The 18,275-nt window shown below is 33.4% G+C and overlaps 3 protein-coding genes across 4 annotated transcripts; 1 reads left to right on the forward strand and 2 right to left on the reverse strand.

The window, feature by feature from the left end:
• Positions 1-603: 603 nt before the first annotated feature.
• Positions 604-3,462, reverse strand: LOC140061193 (large ribosomal subunit protein mL49-like). Of its 2 annotated transcripts, none has more exons than XM_072107691.1 (4): positions 3,368-3,462; positions 1,292-1,517; positions 1,044-1,171; positions 604-920 (listed from the first exon to the last, which is right to left on the reverse strand). In XM_072107691.1, exons 1-4 carry the CDS (start codon positions 3,437-3,439, stop codon positions 774-776), a joined length of 573 nt encoding a protein of 190 aa, XP_071963792.1. In that variant the 5' UTR covers positions 3,440-3,462; the 3' UTR covers positions 604-773. The 2 variants fall into 2 exon arrangements, with proteins under 2 accessions (XP_071963792.1, XP_071963791.1); XM_072107690.1 differs by having other exon boundaries at positions 3,356-3,462.
• A 3-nt stretch (positions 3,463-3,465) lies between these two features.
• On the forward strand, positions 3,466-11,380 carry LOC140061194 (ubiquitin-like FUBI-ribosomal protein eS30 fusion protein). The gene is made up of 5 exons (XM_072107692.1): positions 3,466-3,544; positions 10,183-10,264; positions 10,382-10,526; positions 10,647-10,702; positions 11,134-11,380. The coding sequence occupies exons 2-5, from the start codon at positions 10,190-10,192 to the stop codon at positions 11,257-11,259; spliced, it is 402 nt and encodes a 133-aa protein (XP_071963793.1). The 5' UTR covers positions 3,466-3,544; positions 10,183-10,189; the 3' UTR covers positions 11,260-11,380.
• Positions 11,381-11,713: 333 nt separating this feature from the next.
• LOC140061192 (ras-related protein Rab-15-like) lies at positions 11,714-17,008 on the reverse strand. The gene is made up of 7 exons (XM_072107689.1): positions 16,732-17,008; positions 15,558-15,618; positions 15,364-15,424; positions 15,200-15,277; positions 14,433-14,522; positions 13,843-13,908; positions 11,714-13,571 (listed from the first exon to the last, which is right to left on the reverse strand). Exons 1-7 carry the CDS (start codon positions 16,853-16,855, stop codon positions 13,425-13,427), a joined length of 627 nt encoding a protein of 208 aa, XP_071963790.1. The 5' UTR covers positions 16,856-17,008; the 3' UTR covers positions 11,714-13,424.
• Positions 17,009-18,275: the final 1,267 nt, after the last annotated feature.

Consider the following 18,275-nt stretch of genomic DNA (forward strand, 5'->3'; position numbering starts at 1 on the left):
ATTACACACTTCTCATTTTCTGTAGGCCAACAAACCCTTCTATTTTACGAAGAGGTCCTCCTAAGGCCTATCATTTCTACATTTTGTGAAAAATCCTTAAAAAAGGTTTTTTTAACTTATTTTATGAAAAGAAATTTCAGTTGTAAGGTACTACAATACTAATAGTAGGTACTTAGTAGTTGAAGTCCCTACAGTTTAGTGCTTATGCCGACCGGCCGTAAGCGGGCAACCCAAAATATTCATGCCCATACGGAATATATCTGAAAATTGATGCAATGTAGCTTGATGAAAGATAATTGACGGAAAACATAATAGAAAGAATAAGAAAAAAAGATTGTGGTTTGTATAAACCATTGGCGTTATTCGTTATACATAGTAATGTATAGCAGGAAGCTTGGTGTACAAAATCTTTGTTTTTGTTTGATTTATTAGGCGTGTGTTTGACTTGTTGTCAATCATTCTTCTTATTAACTTGAACGTTTTGCATTACAGAAAAGAGGTATTATAGGACAATTGTGTGTGATGTTGTTGTTAATAAGGATTACAGGCATACACTAAAGACATGAGATTATAATACAGTATTTAACATAACAAGAAACAAAATAAGAAATAATTCGATTTTATTTGAACTAAAGAAAATGTTTTTTGGGACGTCTATTGAGTTCATATGTTTATTTATCATTTGTATTTAATTATAAATAATCACTTATAATGACAAACGAAATACTTTGTTCCCTTTGATTTGTTAGTTACAACATAGTTTTCATTGTCTTCTAAAATCCTTTTTCCAAAAGATATTTTTTAACTTGTTTTTCAAATGTTCCTTTATAACGTATCTGTTTTGTATATTCATGGACTTGCATTGGAATAGTATACTCTTCAAATTGCTGTAAGTGATCTTTCAGTTCATTTGCCAAAACCTAAAGGAAAAAAACAATCATATGTGTAATATTGTAAATGATACCAATATTCTAGTCTATTACTACGTTGCAGATAGATTATTTTTAATGTAAACAATAAAATTATTTGAGATAAATACTTACCCATATGTCACCATCTATGTGAGTAATACTTGTTAGAATTTGAGTGCCAAAATGTTTTATTTCTGTATACACAGGTATGTTATGATATCTGGTTCTTCTGACAAAGTATGGACAATCAGATAAAGGTCCTGAAAAATAACAGATTTTGATTTGACATTAAAACTTGCAGTGCTAAATACCGTTTATAATATTATATTTGAGTCCTAGAGTAAATCAGAATTGAACTTTATTCAAGGATTAAATTATACCTGTAGGTGGGGACCATCCACAGGGTGTAGGGTAGCTTGCATGTTTAGGAGGTTCTGGAATCTGCAGTGGTGGAATTAACCTTTGTACATATTTAAAATCGTCTTTTGATTCAATTACTTCTGTTCGTTCAAAATCTAGTAATGATGACCCATCATCTACATTTGAAGAAACACATAAACATCTGCTCTTTACATATGTTGTTGGTTGACATTCTCTCACTGAATTCTGAAAAATCAATTTTCAACTAGATTTAATTTGTCACTATGATGAATTATTGGTTAATATGCATTGATTTAAATATTGATAATTAATTTTTTAAAGATATATTGATTTTGTCATGATCTTTATTTTAATTATTTATAATATTAATATATGAAAGATAGGATCTTGGTAGCACAAATTATATCACTGCACATCGAGTCACTTGACCGAAAATAATCAGATAAATCTATCTTTCCTTTTTTATATATAATTACCATATTGGTTTTATACTTTTAATTTATACAAATTTTATTATTGAGAATATTTAAATATCCTTTTAATTCAGCTTAGGCTGCGATGACGATATTAAAAAAAAGGATTAAAAAAAAAAAATCTTTCACCATTTCCATTTGAAAGAGTATGGCTAGTTAGCTAGTTAGCTTATTTAATATTATTAATTAAATTAATTAGGAGTTAGCCTAGCTAGGCCTCTAGCTAGCTATACTGCGTTTCATACTGCGTTGAAACACCGGTTCTCGTCAGATCACCGAAGTTAAGCAACGTTGGGCCCGGTTGCGTTCTGGATGGGAGACCGTCTAGAAATCGTGGCGGGTGCTGTATATACTGGAGAGTGATGGTGTAATGGTAATATCGGACTAGCATGTGATAGGCATGGGTTCGAGGTTATCTGTACCATACTAATTGCATCCTTAGCCTAGGCAAGATGCTTTACTCTCATTGCCTAATCTGGTAGGCGCTGCACTGCTGGCTGCCGTGGGTCCGTGGAGGGCCTAATCCTAATTTCCTCACTGAGGACAAATATTAATACAAAATACAAAAAAAAAAAAAAGCTAGCTAGGTAGTCTACTAGTAGGCTAGCTAGGCGGGTGTGTAGAAAGCGACGACCTCGAATTGGACGACCCCAACGACCCGGGCGACCTCGAATTGGACGACCTAGAATTGAACGACCCATAACACGAAACCGACGACCCCTATAGCCTAGCCTAGGCCTAAGTGTGGTTGGTATAACATCCCGAAGCCGAACATAGCCAAAGATCTCTAAAGCATACCTTATATAATACTCGCAAGCAAGCAATTGATTGATTGAAAAAATACAGAATATCGCCATTTGATACTGAATGTGTCGACACGAACAAACGAACAGATATGGAACGCCAAGAGTGCATCATTAAAACTGCATTCGACATATTAAAAATAAATTAAAAAGAAATAAATATTATACATTATAATTAATTACATCTCGTCTTCTTATAACGAACACTATAGGCCTACCAAGCAGCGTGTTGCGAACATGTACATGGGGAGGGCCATAAAAAAGCTTTACATTTCACAATGCATTGTATACGGTCAAACCTTCTTACCCGCTGCTGAAAAATGGTATTTCGTGTGCTAATCGAGTCGAATGCAGTTTTAATGATGCACTCTTGGCGTTCCATATCTGTTCGTTTGTTCGTGTCAACACATTCAGTATCAAATGGCGATATTTCTGTATTTTTTCAATCAATTGCTTGCTTGTGAGTATTATAATATAAGGTATGGTTTAAAGATCTTTGGCTATGTTCGGCTTCGGGATGTTATACCACACTTAGGGCTAGGCTATAGGGGTCGTCGGTTTCGTGTTATGGGTCGTCAAATTCTAGGTCGTCCGATTCGAGGTCGCCCGGGTCGTCCAATTCGAGGTCGTCGCTTTCTACACACCCCTAGCTAACTAGGCTAGGCCTACTAGCTAGTCAACACACCTCACTCGTTCTCGGTACCTACTACCTACCTACCCCTTTTGCCAAATTTATATTATTATCAACAATTTATTAAAAGGAACCATTTATTGTTCAATTTCCTACCAAAACTGATACCTTTGTGATGAAAGAATGTACAGGTTTTGTTTTAAAACAAAAATGTGTGAAACGACGACTGTAGGCTGCCATTTTGTAATTAAAGGTATTGTGGGTAAGATTAATCGGTTGCGCACGCGCAATATAATCAACAAATCGACCTTTTTTGACTGGGATAACTACATTTCACAACGTGGTGTAAGTTGACTGAAATAAATTATATTTTTTGGCATTCAGTGACTATTTAAACATTTTATAAACATATAAAATTCCTCTTTAGGTATTATTACTCACGTAAATTGAAAATTTCCTACGGTTTTATATGTCATTTATATTTTAATAGCCTAATAATTAATACATGTTGTGTCGGTAAGTAAGCTACCAATACTACTAGCCTAGAGGCCTACACACTAGTTAGTAGTACTAGGCGCGCCTACTAGAGGCTAGCCGAATCCCGGCCCCGAGACGATTCGGCCCACTTTTGAGCCGAAACATCTCACTTTGAGGGCCGAAACGTCTCAATTTAGACCAAATCCATATTCACTTTTGGCGCTACTGCAGTTTCGCACCACACTGTTATATCTTCGACTTCTCGCTTAATTTTTTTCTCGCACCCAAACCAAACAAAGGGGCCACATCATACAGTTTTGGGCCATTTTGTAACATGTTCCTATGATTTAGCCACCGTTGTATTAATACCTTTATCACAATAAAAAATGCCTTTCAAAACACCTCCTACTTTGATCGAACTGTGGCCATTTTAGAATCAGAAAATTGCCAGAGCAGAAATCAATGTATGTTTTATTTTCTGTTTTTATTTTTAAACTGCAAAGAGTGGTTTTTATAACGAACCAGCTGTACATATCAAAAAGGCGACGATATGAGTCTGTACATAAAACATTGATAGGACCTTTTAATATGAATAATAATACTATATAATGAAATATTAATTTAACCTCTATTTCGCCAGCTGAAAACATTTCTTGCCTTTCAAAACTAAATAGGCCTAGGCCTATTATATTAGTCCAGGAGTATTAATTAGACAAAAAAAGGGCCAAAGGTAGAAATAAATATGCTAAAGCTGAATTTTTTAGGATAGGTCCCCAATGTTGTCTGGAACAACATACTAAAAGTCCCCGGGTTTCCCCGTTGTGCTTCAACCTGATTGGGCCATTTTTCAAAATGGCGGCCATCTTAACATTATTTATCATATTTTGACAACCAGTAGGTGTAAGTAAACAATTTTGGTGTCAAAATACTCAGAAGACCAATATTTATATTCACTGTAATGTTTTCATTTATGTACTACCTATAATTATATTATACTGTATAATGCCATTGTTGATTAAATAAATGTTTTTTGAACTTGAACTTGAAGTTTTTAAAAAAATGACCGGAAATGCCTGTTTTGACCTTTGACCATAAATTTGGATTATCTCAATATCTCATCAACGACTGGCTGTAGAGACTTAAAATTTGTCCCAAATTATTCGGAATGCCCAACTTTCTATTTACTTTAATAAAAGAAAAATACCAAAAACCTTTAGAAACCTTCTATTTTTACCTTTGAACTATTGACGTAGGCATATTTATTTTTATATTAGACATCTTGGTGATCGATAGGATACGAAATTGGTTTCAAAATTTATAACTTTGACCCTAAATTTGGGTTATCTCAATACCGCATCAACTGCTGGCCGTAGAGACTTCAAAATTGTCCTAAATTAAGCAGTGTGCCCAACTCTCTATTCACTGTAGTTAAAGAAAAATACTAAAAGCCTTTAGAAACCACCTATTTTTCCATTTGAACTATTGATCTGGTCAATGCAGTATTTTATATCATAATTATATAGAAATCTTGGTGATCGATAGGAATACATAAGCGAATTTGTTGTCAAAATATTCCAAAACACCCATGTTTTTTTACCTTTAACTAGTAATCACTACATTATAATTTAATAATTTAAGTCCCAAATAGCATGATGGACATATCATACTATTCATCATGCCATGAGATGTCAAATTTATCTGAAACAGCCTAGAAAAAATGTCGATGGACGAATAATAATATTCATCAATATAGATATGAGGCCATAATTTCAGGTATCAAAGAGTCACAAAGTGTCATTTGACAAATCACCTAAATAAAAAAAAAAAATACAATATGAAACTCTTACAAATCTATCAAGATGGATTATAAAGAAATTGTCACTGTAAAGTTGTTATGGTCTTCAACAGATTTTCATGCCCTTACAGGGCTCGAAATTTCCTTTTTTTTCAACTAGCAAACTTTGCTAGTTGTAAAAAAATTAACTAGCAAAATCAGCAGCATAACTAGCAATCACAATTTTTTTCGGTAAAATAGTTAAATTCTACACAAATCTGAATTTATTTAGGTGTAGACCTAGGCCTAGCTTTTAGGTGTAGGCCTAGCTAGCTAGGCAAAGCTGTAGTAGTAGTAGTAGTAGTACCATTTTTAGCCAAATTAAAAAAAGATCAAGACATGCTTTCATGCTAGCCAAATCAAGGGCATTTCGGCCTATGGACGATTCGTCCCGAGACTTTTCGGCCCACTTTTTTTTAGGTTGAAACATCAAACTTTTAAAATTTGAAGCAGAACAAAATTGACTAGGCCTATGTATAAAATATTATTGCCGATGACAAAACTGAGTTTTATATTGTTTATATCCAGACGTAATTAAAACATTAAATTTAATTGCCACCGAGCGAAATTGGTAGGCCCTATCTAATCCGTCCAAGCTACGCCCGCCTCATTCCGCCGTCTCTCGCGCTCCACTCGTCTCTATCCAGGAAATTCCCTATCGCGCACGAGAGGCATGATGTTGGAATAATAGTGGGCTGATCAATAGTTTAGTTTGAAAACAGCTTACGGCATTTCTTAAGTGAATTTTTATTCAATGTATTCTTCAGGGCATCACGTATGCAAAACCCAGGAGAGCAACAAATCGCTCTCCTCAAATCACCGAGGAGAGCAATTCGCTCTCCTTGCAAAAATTTTAAATCGCTCTCCTCAAATATTTATGTTGAAGTTGAAGGATGGTCGCCCTTATTAAAAATGGCTGGCCCTTATTAATTTTTTGTACACATTTTTTTGCCCGACAGGGGATAACCCCCCCCCTCCCCCCGGGCACAACAAATGTATACTGTACCTCTCCCCTAAAATCCCCCACACCCACCTTTACACACAATATTTTCCGTGGGGATCGTATTATTCTACAGTACAAAAAACTCAAGCCAATTTTTTTTTTATGGCCTGCCTGGGTAGATTGGGTTTCAGGAGCCTGGAGAATCCTGTCCTGGCCAACTATATCATATGCCTAGGCTTTAGCCTAGCTTTTCTAGCCTAGCTTGTTGGCCTAGAAATCAGACAGAAAACCTGAAAAGTATTTACCTGCAATTCATAAATTATACAATTCTAACATGCAACAGGCATTAAAATATTGATAATAAGTTACAAAGTGTCATTTTAAAATAATTAAGAAAGATATTTGATCGTGTTTACATGTGTCACACATGGGCGCACGCACAATAGGGGAGGGCTGAGAGAGCTTCTAGAAGATGCTGACGTCACACATCAGCACGTGTTTTGAGGAGGATTTGAGTGACCAAAATTGGTTAGAACTTTCGAAGAAATAATCCATCTTCAAAATGACTTAATTAAAGCAACCAGCAGCTAAGCTTTTTTAAATAATAAACATTATATTTAGGCCTCCTATATTAATGTTTCCTTTTAAAATTAAATATATTTTATTAACTCGTTCCATAAAAACATAAAGGGAAAAATTATTGGTTGGGACATGATCTTCCTGTAAAGGAGGTGTTTCTATGACACCGTACTGGTTGCACTATGAGGCGATGAAGTAAACTCGCCCTTGAATGCGCGCAGGCAGGGGAATCCCCTTTGTTGGTACCTCGCACTGTGAGATGGAGCGCGATGAATTGCTCTCCTTTTCGAAGGTTGTTGATTGCGATCGCGCTCGCGATCCTTAAAAACGAGGGACTGCCATTAGGCTTGTAGCTTTATAACTTAGCTTATATATTATTAGCCTAGGCCTAGATTGGTTTTAACTTTTAAAAATCCACGTGTTTTTAGGCCTCTTGACAGAAAAGTCAACACTGTCAAAATCTAGGCTCTATTTTGAAAATTAAGGAGCGCGATAAATTGCTCTCCTCGAAGCCTGTTGAGGAGCGCGGAGGAGCGCGGTCGCGCAGGCGCTCCTTATAAATGATGCCCTGATTCTTCTTTGATGAATCCTTTGCCCATTGCTGTGTAAATCAGTAATTAAAGTTGTGATGCGAAAGTGTGTGTAATTTAATTCCACAGGTAAACAATAGGCATAAGAAAATCCATCGCACACAAACAACAGGACCTTGTGGTGTGTGCCGAGGAGACGTTCTTCTCGAGCGCGAGATCATAAACAAAGTTGGAAGAGTCCATTAAGTGGGGAGGGGGGGGGGGTGTTTACTAGTTACAAATCTATTAAATACGCGCTTCGACCCCTGTGTAGGCAAAATATTTATTTCGTTAAATCCCTAAATTGATAATCGCGTATTCTGTAATCACGTGACTGATGATGTAATCCTTAGCGACGTGCTAAATGCACATGCTTTTGTGTTGGGGAAAAGCTTGCTGTTTATAATTTCTAACCTTAATATTTCAAGAATAAATAAATAATAAGATTTGTTTTGTTACTAATGAATAAAAGAAGTGAAAATAGGCTAAAGCCCAAACAGACAGTAAAATGTATCATATATATATATAGTTTAAAATTGGGGCTTGGTTTGTCTGTTTAGCATCTGAGCAATTTGGAATGAATTTTACCTCTCATGGCAATGGCCATAGTTAGATTCTGTCTATCTTTATGTCAACTTAAATTTAACTTTTTGCATCTAAGCCCTCCCTCTGGAGAGCACAGGCTATTGTCGGTTTATACAGGTAAGCTAGGCACGAAATAGACTAATTCTCATTAAAATGTAATGATTAAGGTCAAAGGTCAAAACAATTTCAATCGCATTTAGTACATTATTTCTATAAGAGTAAACAGAAACATGGGTGTTTTGGAGTATTTTGACACCAAATTCCCTTATGTATTCCTATCGATCAACAAGATTTCTATACAATTTTGGTATAAAATATGACCAGATCAAGGGTTCAAATGTCAAAATAGAAGGTTTCTAAAGGAATTTGGTATTTTTCTTTCATTAAAGTGAATAGAAAGTTGGGCATTCCGAATAATTTGGGACAACTTTGAAGTCTCTACGGCCAGTCGTTGATGAGATATTGAGATAATCCAAATTTAGGGTCAAAGTTCAAAACATGCATTTCCGGTCATTTTTTAAAAAACTTTTTCATTATAATGAATATAAATATGGGTCTTCTGAGTATTTTGACACCAATTTCGCTTGTGTACTCCTATCGATCACCAAGATGTCTATAAAATTAAAATATGTCTAGGTCAATAGTTCAAAGGTCAAAATAGAAGGTTCCTAAAGGAATTTGGTATTTTTCTTTCATTAAAGTGAATAGAAAGTTGGGCATTCTGAATAATTTGGGACAACTTTGAAGTCTCTACGGCCAGTCGTTGATGAGATATTGAGATAATCCAAATTTAGGGTCAAAGGTCAAAACAGGCATTTCTGACCATTTTTTGTTAAACTTTTTCATTACAGTGAATATAAATATGGGTCTTCTGAGTATTTTGACACCAAGATTGTTTACTTACACCTACTGGTTGTCAGCATATGGTAAATCATTTTAAGATGGCCGCCATTTTGAACAATGTATGTTGTTTCAGACAACATTAGGGACCTATCCTGAAAAATTCAGCTTTAGCATATTTATTTCTACCTCAAAGTCTAATACTCCTGGACTATATGTGTAATCGGATTTTATAACACTGCCTTCTTTCTATAGTTTCTACATTTTTTTGGGAAAATGAAGCATACATTCTGGCAATTAAGTGATAAATATAAGATGGCGAACATTTTGCAGTGTGTTGACAGCGAGTTCAGTATGGTTTAAAATGTTTTGAAAAGTATTGTTATTTAAAAAAAATTACTTCGTAAGTGGTCGAATCGTATAAACATGTTGCATAATATTATGTTGTGAGTGTGAAAAAGGAAAGTTTTGGTGAGAAATCAAAGATATAACGGTGTGGTGCGAAACTGCAGTAGCGCCTCATTTTTTTGGATGTTTTTAAGGTTTCTAACAATCCGTATTTTATTGATATTGACAATGTTGATATAATATAGGCCTATAGAGGGCGCTATGTAAGATAGATGTTAATCAAATAGGTTATGGCAATGGTTTTCATCAAGCCAGCAGTGTGGCTTTGTGATGAGGCTTAAACCATTGCCTCATCACAAAGCCACACAGCTGGCTTGATGAAAACAAAGGGGTTGCAGGTTCTATTCTCTACTTGACTTTTTTTTTAGTTTTTAAGAGAGATTATTTAGTTTTTAATATTTAGGAACGAGTTTTATATTTAGGAACAAGTTTTAGGAATGTAATTTGATGCAAAAAGTATTATGTGCCCTTATTTATATGGACATGATGTCACTCATAGTCATATCACTACCATATTTGGGCATCTCACTACCACCATATATTTGGGCATAAATATAGTGTAGCTTTTGATGTATATTTTAACCAAATGTTATATCTGAAATTTATTCTTGTATAGTTAATATTTAAGCTTTATTAAAGCATTGGTTGGTATTTTGAATATCACTCACTCATTTAGTTAAACCTAACAACTGCTACTGTGTTACTAAAAAATATACAAATAATGTTTCAATTGTGTTTTTTGTCTTAGACCAATCATGCAGCTTATTGTGAGTGCGCAAAAGACACATGTTGTCAACATTGGTGAGACAGACACTGTCCATGATGTAAAGGTACAGTTTGGATCTATCTTATGACAACTGCAGTAACTAATAATATATTCATACTCATAATAACGCAAACCTATTTGCTGTTTTAGTTAATATATTGTTAATATTATTGTATTTTAGCTTCAAATTGAAAGACTTGAAGGAATTCCAGTAGCTGAACAACTGATTTGCCATTCTGGATCTCCGTTGGAGAACTCCCTTATCTTGGCAAACACAGATATTCTTGAGCTCTCTACTTTGGATGTTCAGGCTCGTCTTCTTGGAGGTTTGTTTGTATTCAACAACAAATTGAACCAATCACTATACTACTGTATTTGACAATGTTTTAATTAAAAAATTCTGATCCTAAAAAAATAAATTCATCATTGTCTTAATATTTCAACAGGAAAGGTTCACGGATCTCTAGCTCGTGCTGGAAAGGTCAAGGGTCAGACACCAAAGGTAAAAAATATTTCTCTTTATTCATCTCGTAAACAAACCAAGCAAAGAGTAAAACATATTTCTATCGATGAAAAGGACCTCCAAGAAACACCCAAGGGTAAATAAGTAAATAGACCATTATATTCTAATTATTAACTTTCACTATGTTTGATGCCCTCTGTTGGAAACAGAAACTTGTAGTAAAATTAGTAAATCCTATATGCCTGTAAGAAAATAAGCAGCAGGGTTAATCCCCCTTTAAATCAAAATAATCTCTTCCATACATGTTTGACATTTAAGCTGTATACATTTTACAATGAATCAAATAAGATTTTAGAATGAAATGGCTCTACTGACTTGATAGTGTTTAAATTTCAAAGAAAATTAGTTTTACATTTGCTTTTATTCTCATCTGATTAAAAAATGTTATCAATCAATCATACTTTTTTCAGGTTGATAAACAAGAAAAGAAAAAGAAGAAGACAGGCCGTGCCAAAAGACGCATGTTGTACAATCGACGATTTGTCAACGTAGTCCAGACCTTCGGAAAGCGAAAGGGCCCAAACTCCAACTCATAAGATCATTTCTGAATACCAATAAAAGCCATCATGTTCCTGAAAAGGTTTTCAATTTTATTCTACAATTAACACGTATCTTAGTATGTTAAAAATGGCCTAATAAAAATAATACTGCTCTGTATTGTGTAATTTGTTTTGGTTTTTTTTTTTGTAAAACATATGGTAACTGAATATGGAATTCCTGTTGTGTTTGCAAAGATATCCAATTGAGTCTTGTTATTCCAGGAAGCATTGGATGTTCTTTATTATTTTTGAGCACAGCTTTTTATTGCGTTTTCAGTTTTGGTCACAGTTCTTGCACACCATTTATATTACAACACTTGTGAATAATATCACAAGTTATATAAATGGCTAAACATTAACTGCAATTTGTTCCAGACCATTTGTAAGATATAAATTATGCAAATTACTTGATGATGTACTCTACACTGGAAGTAAATTCTGCATGTCTGAATACATAGTTACAATAAGGTTTAATCAACATGCATAGAGTACTAAATATTATTAATTTGGCTTTCACAATCAATTTTTTTCCTTTCAATAATATGTGATGTCTGCTTAATTTTTTAGAATTCATCTAAACAAAATAAAAAGAGTAAATCAATCAACTAAACATATAATATTAATTAATAGTAAAAAATAGACATCAAACAGTTAATACTTTTATTTTGCCTGATATCATCAGTATCACATCTCATCTAAAAGGCTTGCATTAATCTGGTTATGATATTTGATATACTGAGTAACAATAGGCTTTAATAAATATCTCTACAATTAGCAATAGATAATAATGCAATGTTTTATTAATCATACACTTAATTCTAAACGTAATAGTAAGTTAAATGTGGTACATCATCATTACCAATAAAAATGGTGGGAGTATTATAGGCCAGGGGCGGGCAAAAAATTTCTATTTATCATACATTCCAACAATTATCGATCTATAGTTTCCCCTATGTTTCATATTTTTTTAGATATTATTTGTGTTACAAGAGCTTGTTGAAAATAAGCACTTTCTTATCAGTGGGGGGGGGGGGGGGATAGTTAAAATTACACAGTAAAATCTCTACTTTTGTACACAAATATTGTAAATAGAGAAGCATTTTAAAAAGCTATGAAAAATAAACGGTGAGGTAAAAAATTTTATCAGATGACTAAATATAGGTAATATAACTTGAATATTACATTTCTGGTATTTTTATTCAACTTCAAATTTTTATTTTCATGCTATAGCAAAAATTATCCACCGTATATCCACCATATTTTTTCACCTTCTAGGGAGTCACCAGACATGTTATTACATTAGGTTAACTACCTAACTACTGAAAAAAAGTCTTTATGGTTTTTATGGAAGAATTTTGCCAAATTTTGTATTTGACCATATTAATGGAAATTCATGTTTTTTCGTCTTGATTTCTGTTACAAATATTTGATTTATGTACAATTAACCAAATATTATATTTAAAATTCATGCCTGTACCTGAGCTTTAAGGGCGAATAAAATGATACAAATAATGTGTTTAAAATATCCACTAAAACGCAGAATCTAATAGGACAAATGTTGGAAGTATTTTAAAATTCTGGATTTCTACTGCACCAAAAATAATTAGGGAGATTTGCATAAATATCAAGTTAAAACTTTATTGCCCAACATCAGGTTAATGTTTAATTTTAAATGTTTTTTTCAATGATATAACTTTTAGTTAAACAAGATGATGCATCACTATAGTTTTATAGTAAATGTTTCAACTACATCTGAATGAAAACAATTTACATTGTTAACTTCAGACTACCAGTAAATGTCATCATTTAACTATTAATAATTATTGTAAGATTGTAACTAAAAACCTAATCACCATCAACATACTTGTAATCTTCTCTTTATAACTGTATTGTGATGAATTGCCATCCACAATGACTCACTAAGCATTAGGTTCTTCTATGCTGTCATTTTAATTCTATGAATATTTTTATACAGTACATACAACATTGTATTTATAAAAATATGATAGATATAAACATATCTATCAATAATTTGTATCATTCAGATGGCATAACACCATAAATACAGGTGTATATATTGTCATACTAAGTGATGTTATCTGTCCTCAAATCCACAATCTCTATTCTCTTTTGGAATCAAATGTTTTTGAAAACTAAGTTGGTCATGTACAGCAATATGGTTTTTTCTTCTCTGGACTACTTTCTCCAGGTACACTGTCATCCCTTCCATATAAGCGAATGTTTTCTAATTGCTGATTAATTGACTTTCTTCTCTGTTTCATTACTTGTCGTATAATTGATTGAAATACCTACGGAAATAAGGATATTTTTCATCAAATAAAAACTAACCTCACCTTTGATGAAACAGATATTTTGAGAACAACATTGGCTTTTATTGCAAACAATATACTTTTCAGTCCACTGATCACTCTTTGGTAGGCTACTACATCAGTACTTCTATGAATGGATGACTAGTCGGTGACAATAACGCTAGTTGGTCATACCCAGTACCGTTTTGATTTTACGATCATTCGAGAAACCACCTCACGACGCCTATATTCATACAACTTTTTATTTTACCTTGTTTATATTTATAGATTCATGAGCACTGGACTCAAAAAATTCCATCCTACATTCCTTGGCAAGCTGAAAATAATATAATTGCTTTATATTATTTAACATACATAACAATATTTTAATATACAGTAATAGTACGCTATATAAAACTAGCTGTGCAAAATGAGAACTAAAAGTTTAAACCTTATCAAAAGTTAGTTCCAATTAATATTCCACAGCCAAGTTAACATATGTCTGTTGTGTGATTTTACATTATAATATTTAATGTTTTACCACTTCTAAGGAATTTGAATAATTATCTCATTTAAAGTTGGAATGATCAAAACAAGCAGATGTGTGATTATTCACACATAATTTCTAACTTTCGATCTGCAACCAATGACTGAACACCTGTTTCTGTAGCATTTTATCGGATAATTTATATGAAGAACTGTTTCGATAATAATAGCACATAAAAAGTGTTTATCAATATATTGCAATGAAACATGATCATAATGTACACATTAATATAATTCCACATCTGGTGAACTTTCACTATTTCATGTAGGAATATTTAATGTGTTGATATACTCTAATACAGTACAATATCTTACTCTTTCTCCTTCAGCTGTTGAAACTGTCCGTAATGAATCTGCATCATTTTTGTTTCCTACAAGTACCGTTAAGACGTCTGGCGATGCATGCTTAAAAAATTAAAATACAGTTTATGTCACGTTTATAACACTCAACAGCGGTTAAGACAATGAAACCTTAAAATCAACAAGGATTCGAGGCTCACTCGCTCCATAGTTCTGGTGGTAAAGACGGATAAAAACTATAAACAAATTAAAAATATAAATATGACAAATTGTTATTCTAATGACCTTAAGAGTAATCTAAATTGTCAATGATAAGACTTAATGTTTGATTATTCAATTAATTGAAATAGAATTTAAATCCACAGTGATGATGTTAAACATAGTTCATAGCGGTTTACTTGCAGATAATTATTATTTAAACTAATATGAAGTAAACAACATCCGACTTATTTTAATTGCCGTCGCTCTGTAAAAGATTTAAATCTTTTGTATATAGTAGACCATATGGTAAACACAATGACCAAATATGGAAGATATAAATACAGATAGGATACTTAAGTTGGTTAATAACATCACTGATATACTATTTATACTTTCTAAACATTTTGCAGAAAATGAATTACTGTACACAACTCCACTTTTTTCAATAATTAAATGAAAATCAAGTTATTTACAGTTTACCATATCTGCCATTCTTCCAAATATCTGTGACCTGATTAATTACAAACTATACCACAATATTTTAGAATTCTCTTAAAGATAGTAAACATATGGTGACTCACCTCCTCAACCATATGCATCCATTTTCTAGTGTTCAGAAATGATTTTTCACTCGTTATATCATATACCAATATTATTCCCTGTGAAAAAGAGATTTATTTTTAAATATCCAATCTATAATATTTGCTTGTTCTACATTTAACTATTAATACATTAATCAACTTACCTGGGCTCTTCTATAATACTGTGTAGTAATTGTTTCATACCTCTCTTGGCCTGCTGTGTCCCTAAAACAACACAATGCACATGATGATTACAGAATTACAGTTTTTTTTCTAATCCAATCGTAACATGATTTAATAAAAAAACAATTTTGTTACCTAATAATACCAAAAAATGATGAGTGACATGAATGCTTACCATATTTGTACTCGTATTTTTGTGTCATCTACTGTTAAAGTTTTCATTTTAAAGTCAATACCTATAACATAATTAAAATCCATATTTTAATTTTCTTAAATAGTATAGTTTGTTATCTTGACTATATTGTTTTATTTTCATGTGAGGGTTTGTTTTTTCTCTGATTGATATGTACAGTTAACATCCTACTACAGTTTACAGGGAGTGGTTAGTGCTTCCTCCCTATGCGCAGGGTTATGGTATTTTGTACAATAGCAATAAACTATGATATGTTCACAATTATATTGCAAACTCAAATTTATACATGCAATGGTAATGTAATTACTATAACCTTGAAATAAAATCATACTGAATAAAACATAAGGTACTACACAAAGAAAACGAGAGAAAAAAAATCAATGCATGTTTTAATCTGCATCCTGTGTATAAATAGGTATGATATCTGAATAATATATTATTAACCTGAAGCTAGTAAACACACAAAATGAACAATGGGTTGTGAGTCCATTCAATATTGACATACGACTTTGTATAATGCATACCATTGCCATCTGATATACACCACACTTGCTTACATTAGTTCTTACTCATACATAATTTACATCAGCAGGGATTCAGAGGTAAAACTTAATTCATTAGTTATGCACCTAAAGTACAGGATGGTAATGATATATCACGAAACCATGTAAAGTGACAATTGAAGGATATGGCAAAGGCACTGATTTTCATTACAAATTAGTTTATTCGAAATTCTTGTTATTTTTTAAATGTAATTTTATTATGAGAGATCCACAAATGCTAAGACACCAGTCACTTGCTGCTTGTATTGTTACAGTACACATATAAAAAACAATAAGAGCAAGCCTGGTAAGTTACTAATATAGAAATAAAATATCTATAAAAGATCATACTTTTAGGTTCGGCTATTAAATATCTAAAATAAAGAAAATAGATCCGTTTCAATGCTGAGCTGTGATAAAAGTTGTTGGTTTACCAAACAGTAAAATAAAATAAAAAGTTTGAGCATAATTTTATAAAAGGATGACATTCAACATTGGTGTTCACAATCTATCTACAGACTATCTAGCATGTAGGAATTCTGACGACCAAAGAAAGACGATGATTTTTGTAATAATCAACATATTTGATTACAATATTGATAGTGTAAACTCACCTATAGTTGAAATATGAGGGTTAACCACAGTTTCCTCAGTAAACCGACATAGCATACATGTTTTCCCAACACCAGAATCACCAATCAACAACAGACGGATCAATACATCGTATTGTTTCGCCATTTCCAACTCAGATCTAGTATTTCTAACACTTCAATTTACTGATTAAGGATAACTAACTTCACATTAACTTCCAGGGTATTGTGGCGTTAGATGCGTACATTCCGGAACTGAAATCTAAACAACAAGTGCTTAGTACGGTTGGAATAGAACGTCGTCTGCTTCAAAATAAATTAACACGGAGACGATTTGTTTGTTTACAAATTTTACTCCGAACGGTAGCGGGCCGTCATGCTAATCTTCGCCCGGTAGGGGACCGGTATGGTTTTATGATACTGACATCAAGGCTTGTGTCAAGCTAGCCAACAATAAGCCAGCCAACAATAAGCCAGCCCACTTTTATTTTTTCCAGCCAACAATAACTATGAAACGCCGTTTGTGCATTCTTTACATTTTCATTGTTACTTATGGCTTTTATGGTATTAGGAATTAAATATTTGTGAGAAAAACGGCGGATTGTTCCTGGGATTCACTTGGTGGGATTATACTAGGCTAGGGTACCTCGTTAGTCGTCCAGTATAGGTTAGAGTTGGACCACTGGTCCCGTTTACTCAGTCCTCATCTTTTAAATTTCAGTATAACTCAATTACGATTGTTAATATATAGTGAAATTTGATATTGTAATTGTGAGAAAACGGCGGAATGTTCCTGGAAGTCACTTGGTGGGATTATACTAGGGTACCTCCTTAGTCGCCCAGTATAAGTTAGAGTGAACCACTGGTCCCGTTTACTCAGCCCTCATCTTTTAAATTTGAATGTAACCCAATTACGATTTTTAAAATATAGTGAAATTTGAAACTGTATCTGTGCAAAAACGGCGGATTGTTCCTGGGCGTCACTTGGCGGGATTATACTAGGGTACCTCCTTGGTCGTCCAGTATAAGTTAGAGAGGGACCACTGGTCCCGTTTACTCAGCCCTCATCTTTTAAATGTCAGTGTAACTCAATTACGATTTTTAATATATAGTGAAATTTGATACTGTAATTGTGAGAAAACGGCGGATTGTTCCTGGGAGTCACTTGGTGGGATTATACTAGGGTACCCCCTTAGTCCTCCAGTATAAGTTAGAGTGGGACCACTGGTCCCGATTACTCAGCGCCCTCATCTTTAAAATTTGAGTGTAACTCAATTACGATTTTCAAAATATAGTTAAATTTGAAACTGTATTTGTGAGAAAATGGCGGATTGTTCCTGGGAGTCACTTGGTGGGATTATACTAGGATACCCCCTTAGGCGTCCAGTAAAAGTTAGAGTGGGACCACTGGTCCCGTTTACTCAGCCCTCATCTTTAAAAATTGAGTGTAACTCAATTAAAATTTTTAAAATATAGTTAAATTTGAAACTGTATTGGTGAGAAAACGGCGGATTGTTCCAGGAAGTCACATGGTGGGATTATACTAGGGTACGTCCTTAGTCGTCCAG

Source organism: Antedon mediterranea, chromosome 10 (assembly GCF_964355755.1).
Source record: "Antedon mediterranea chromosome 10, ecAntMedi1.1, whole genome shotgun sequence".
NCBI lineage: Eukaryota > Metazoa > Echinodermata > Crinoidea > Comatulida > Antedonidae > Antedon > Antedon mediterranea.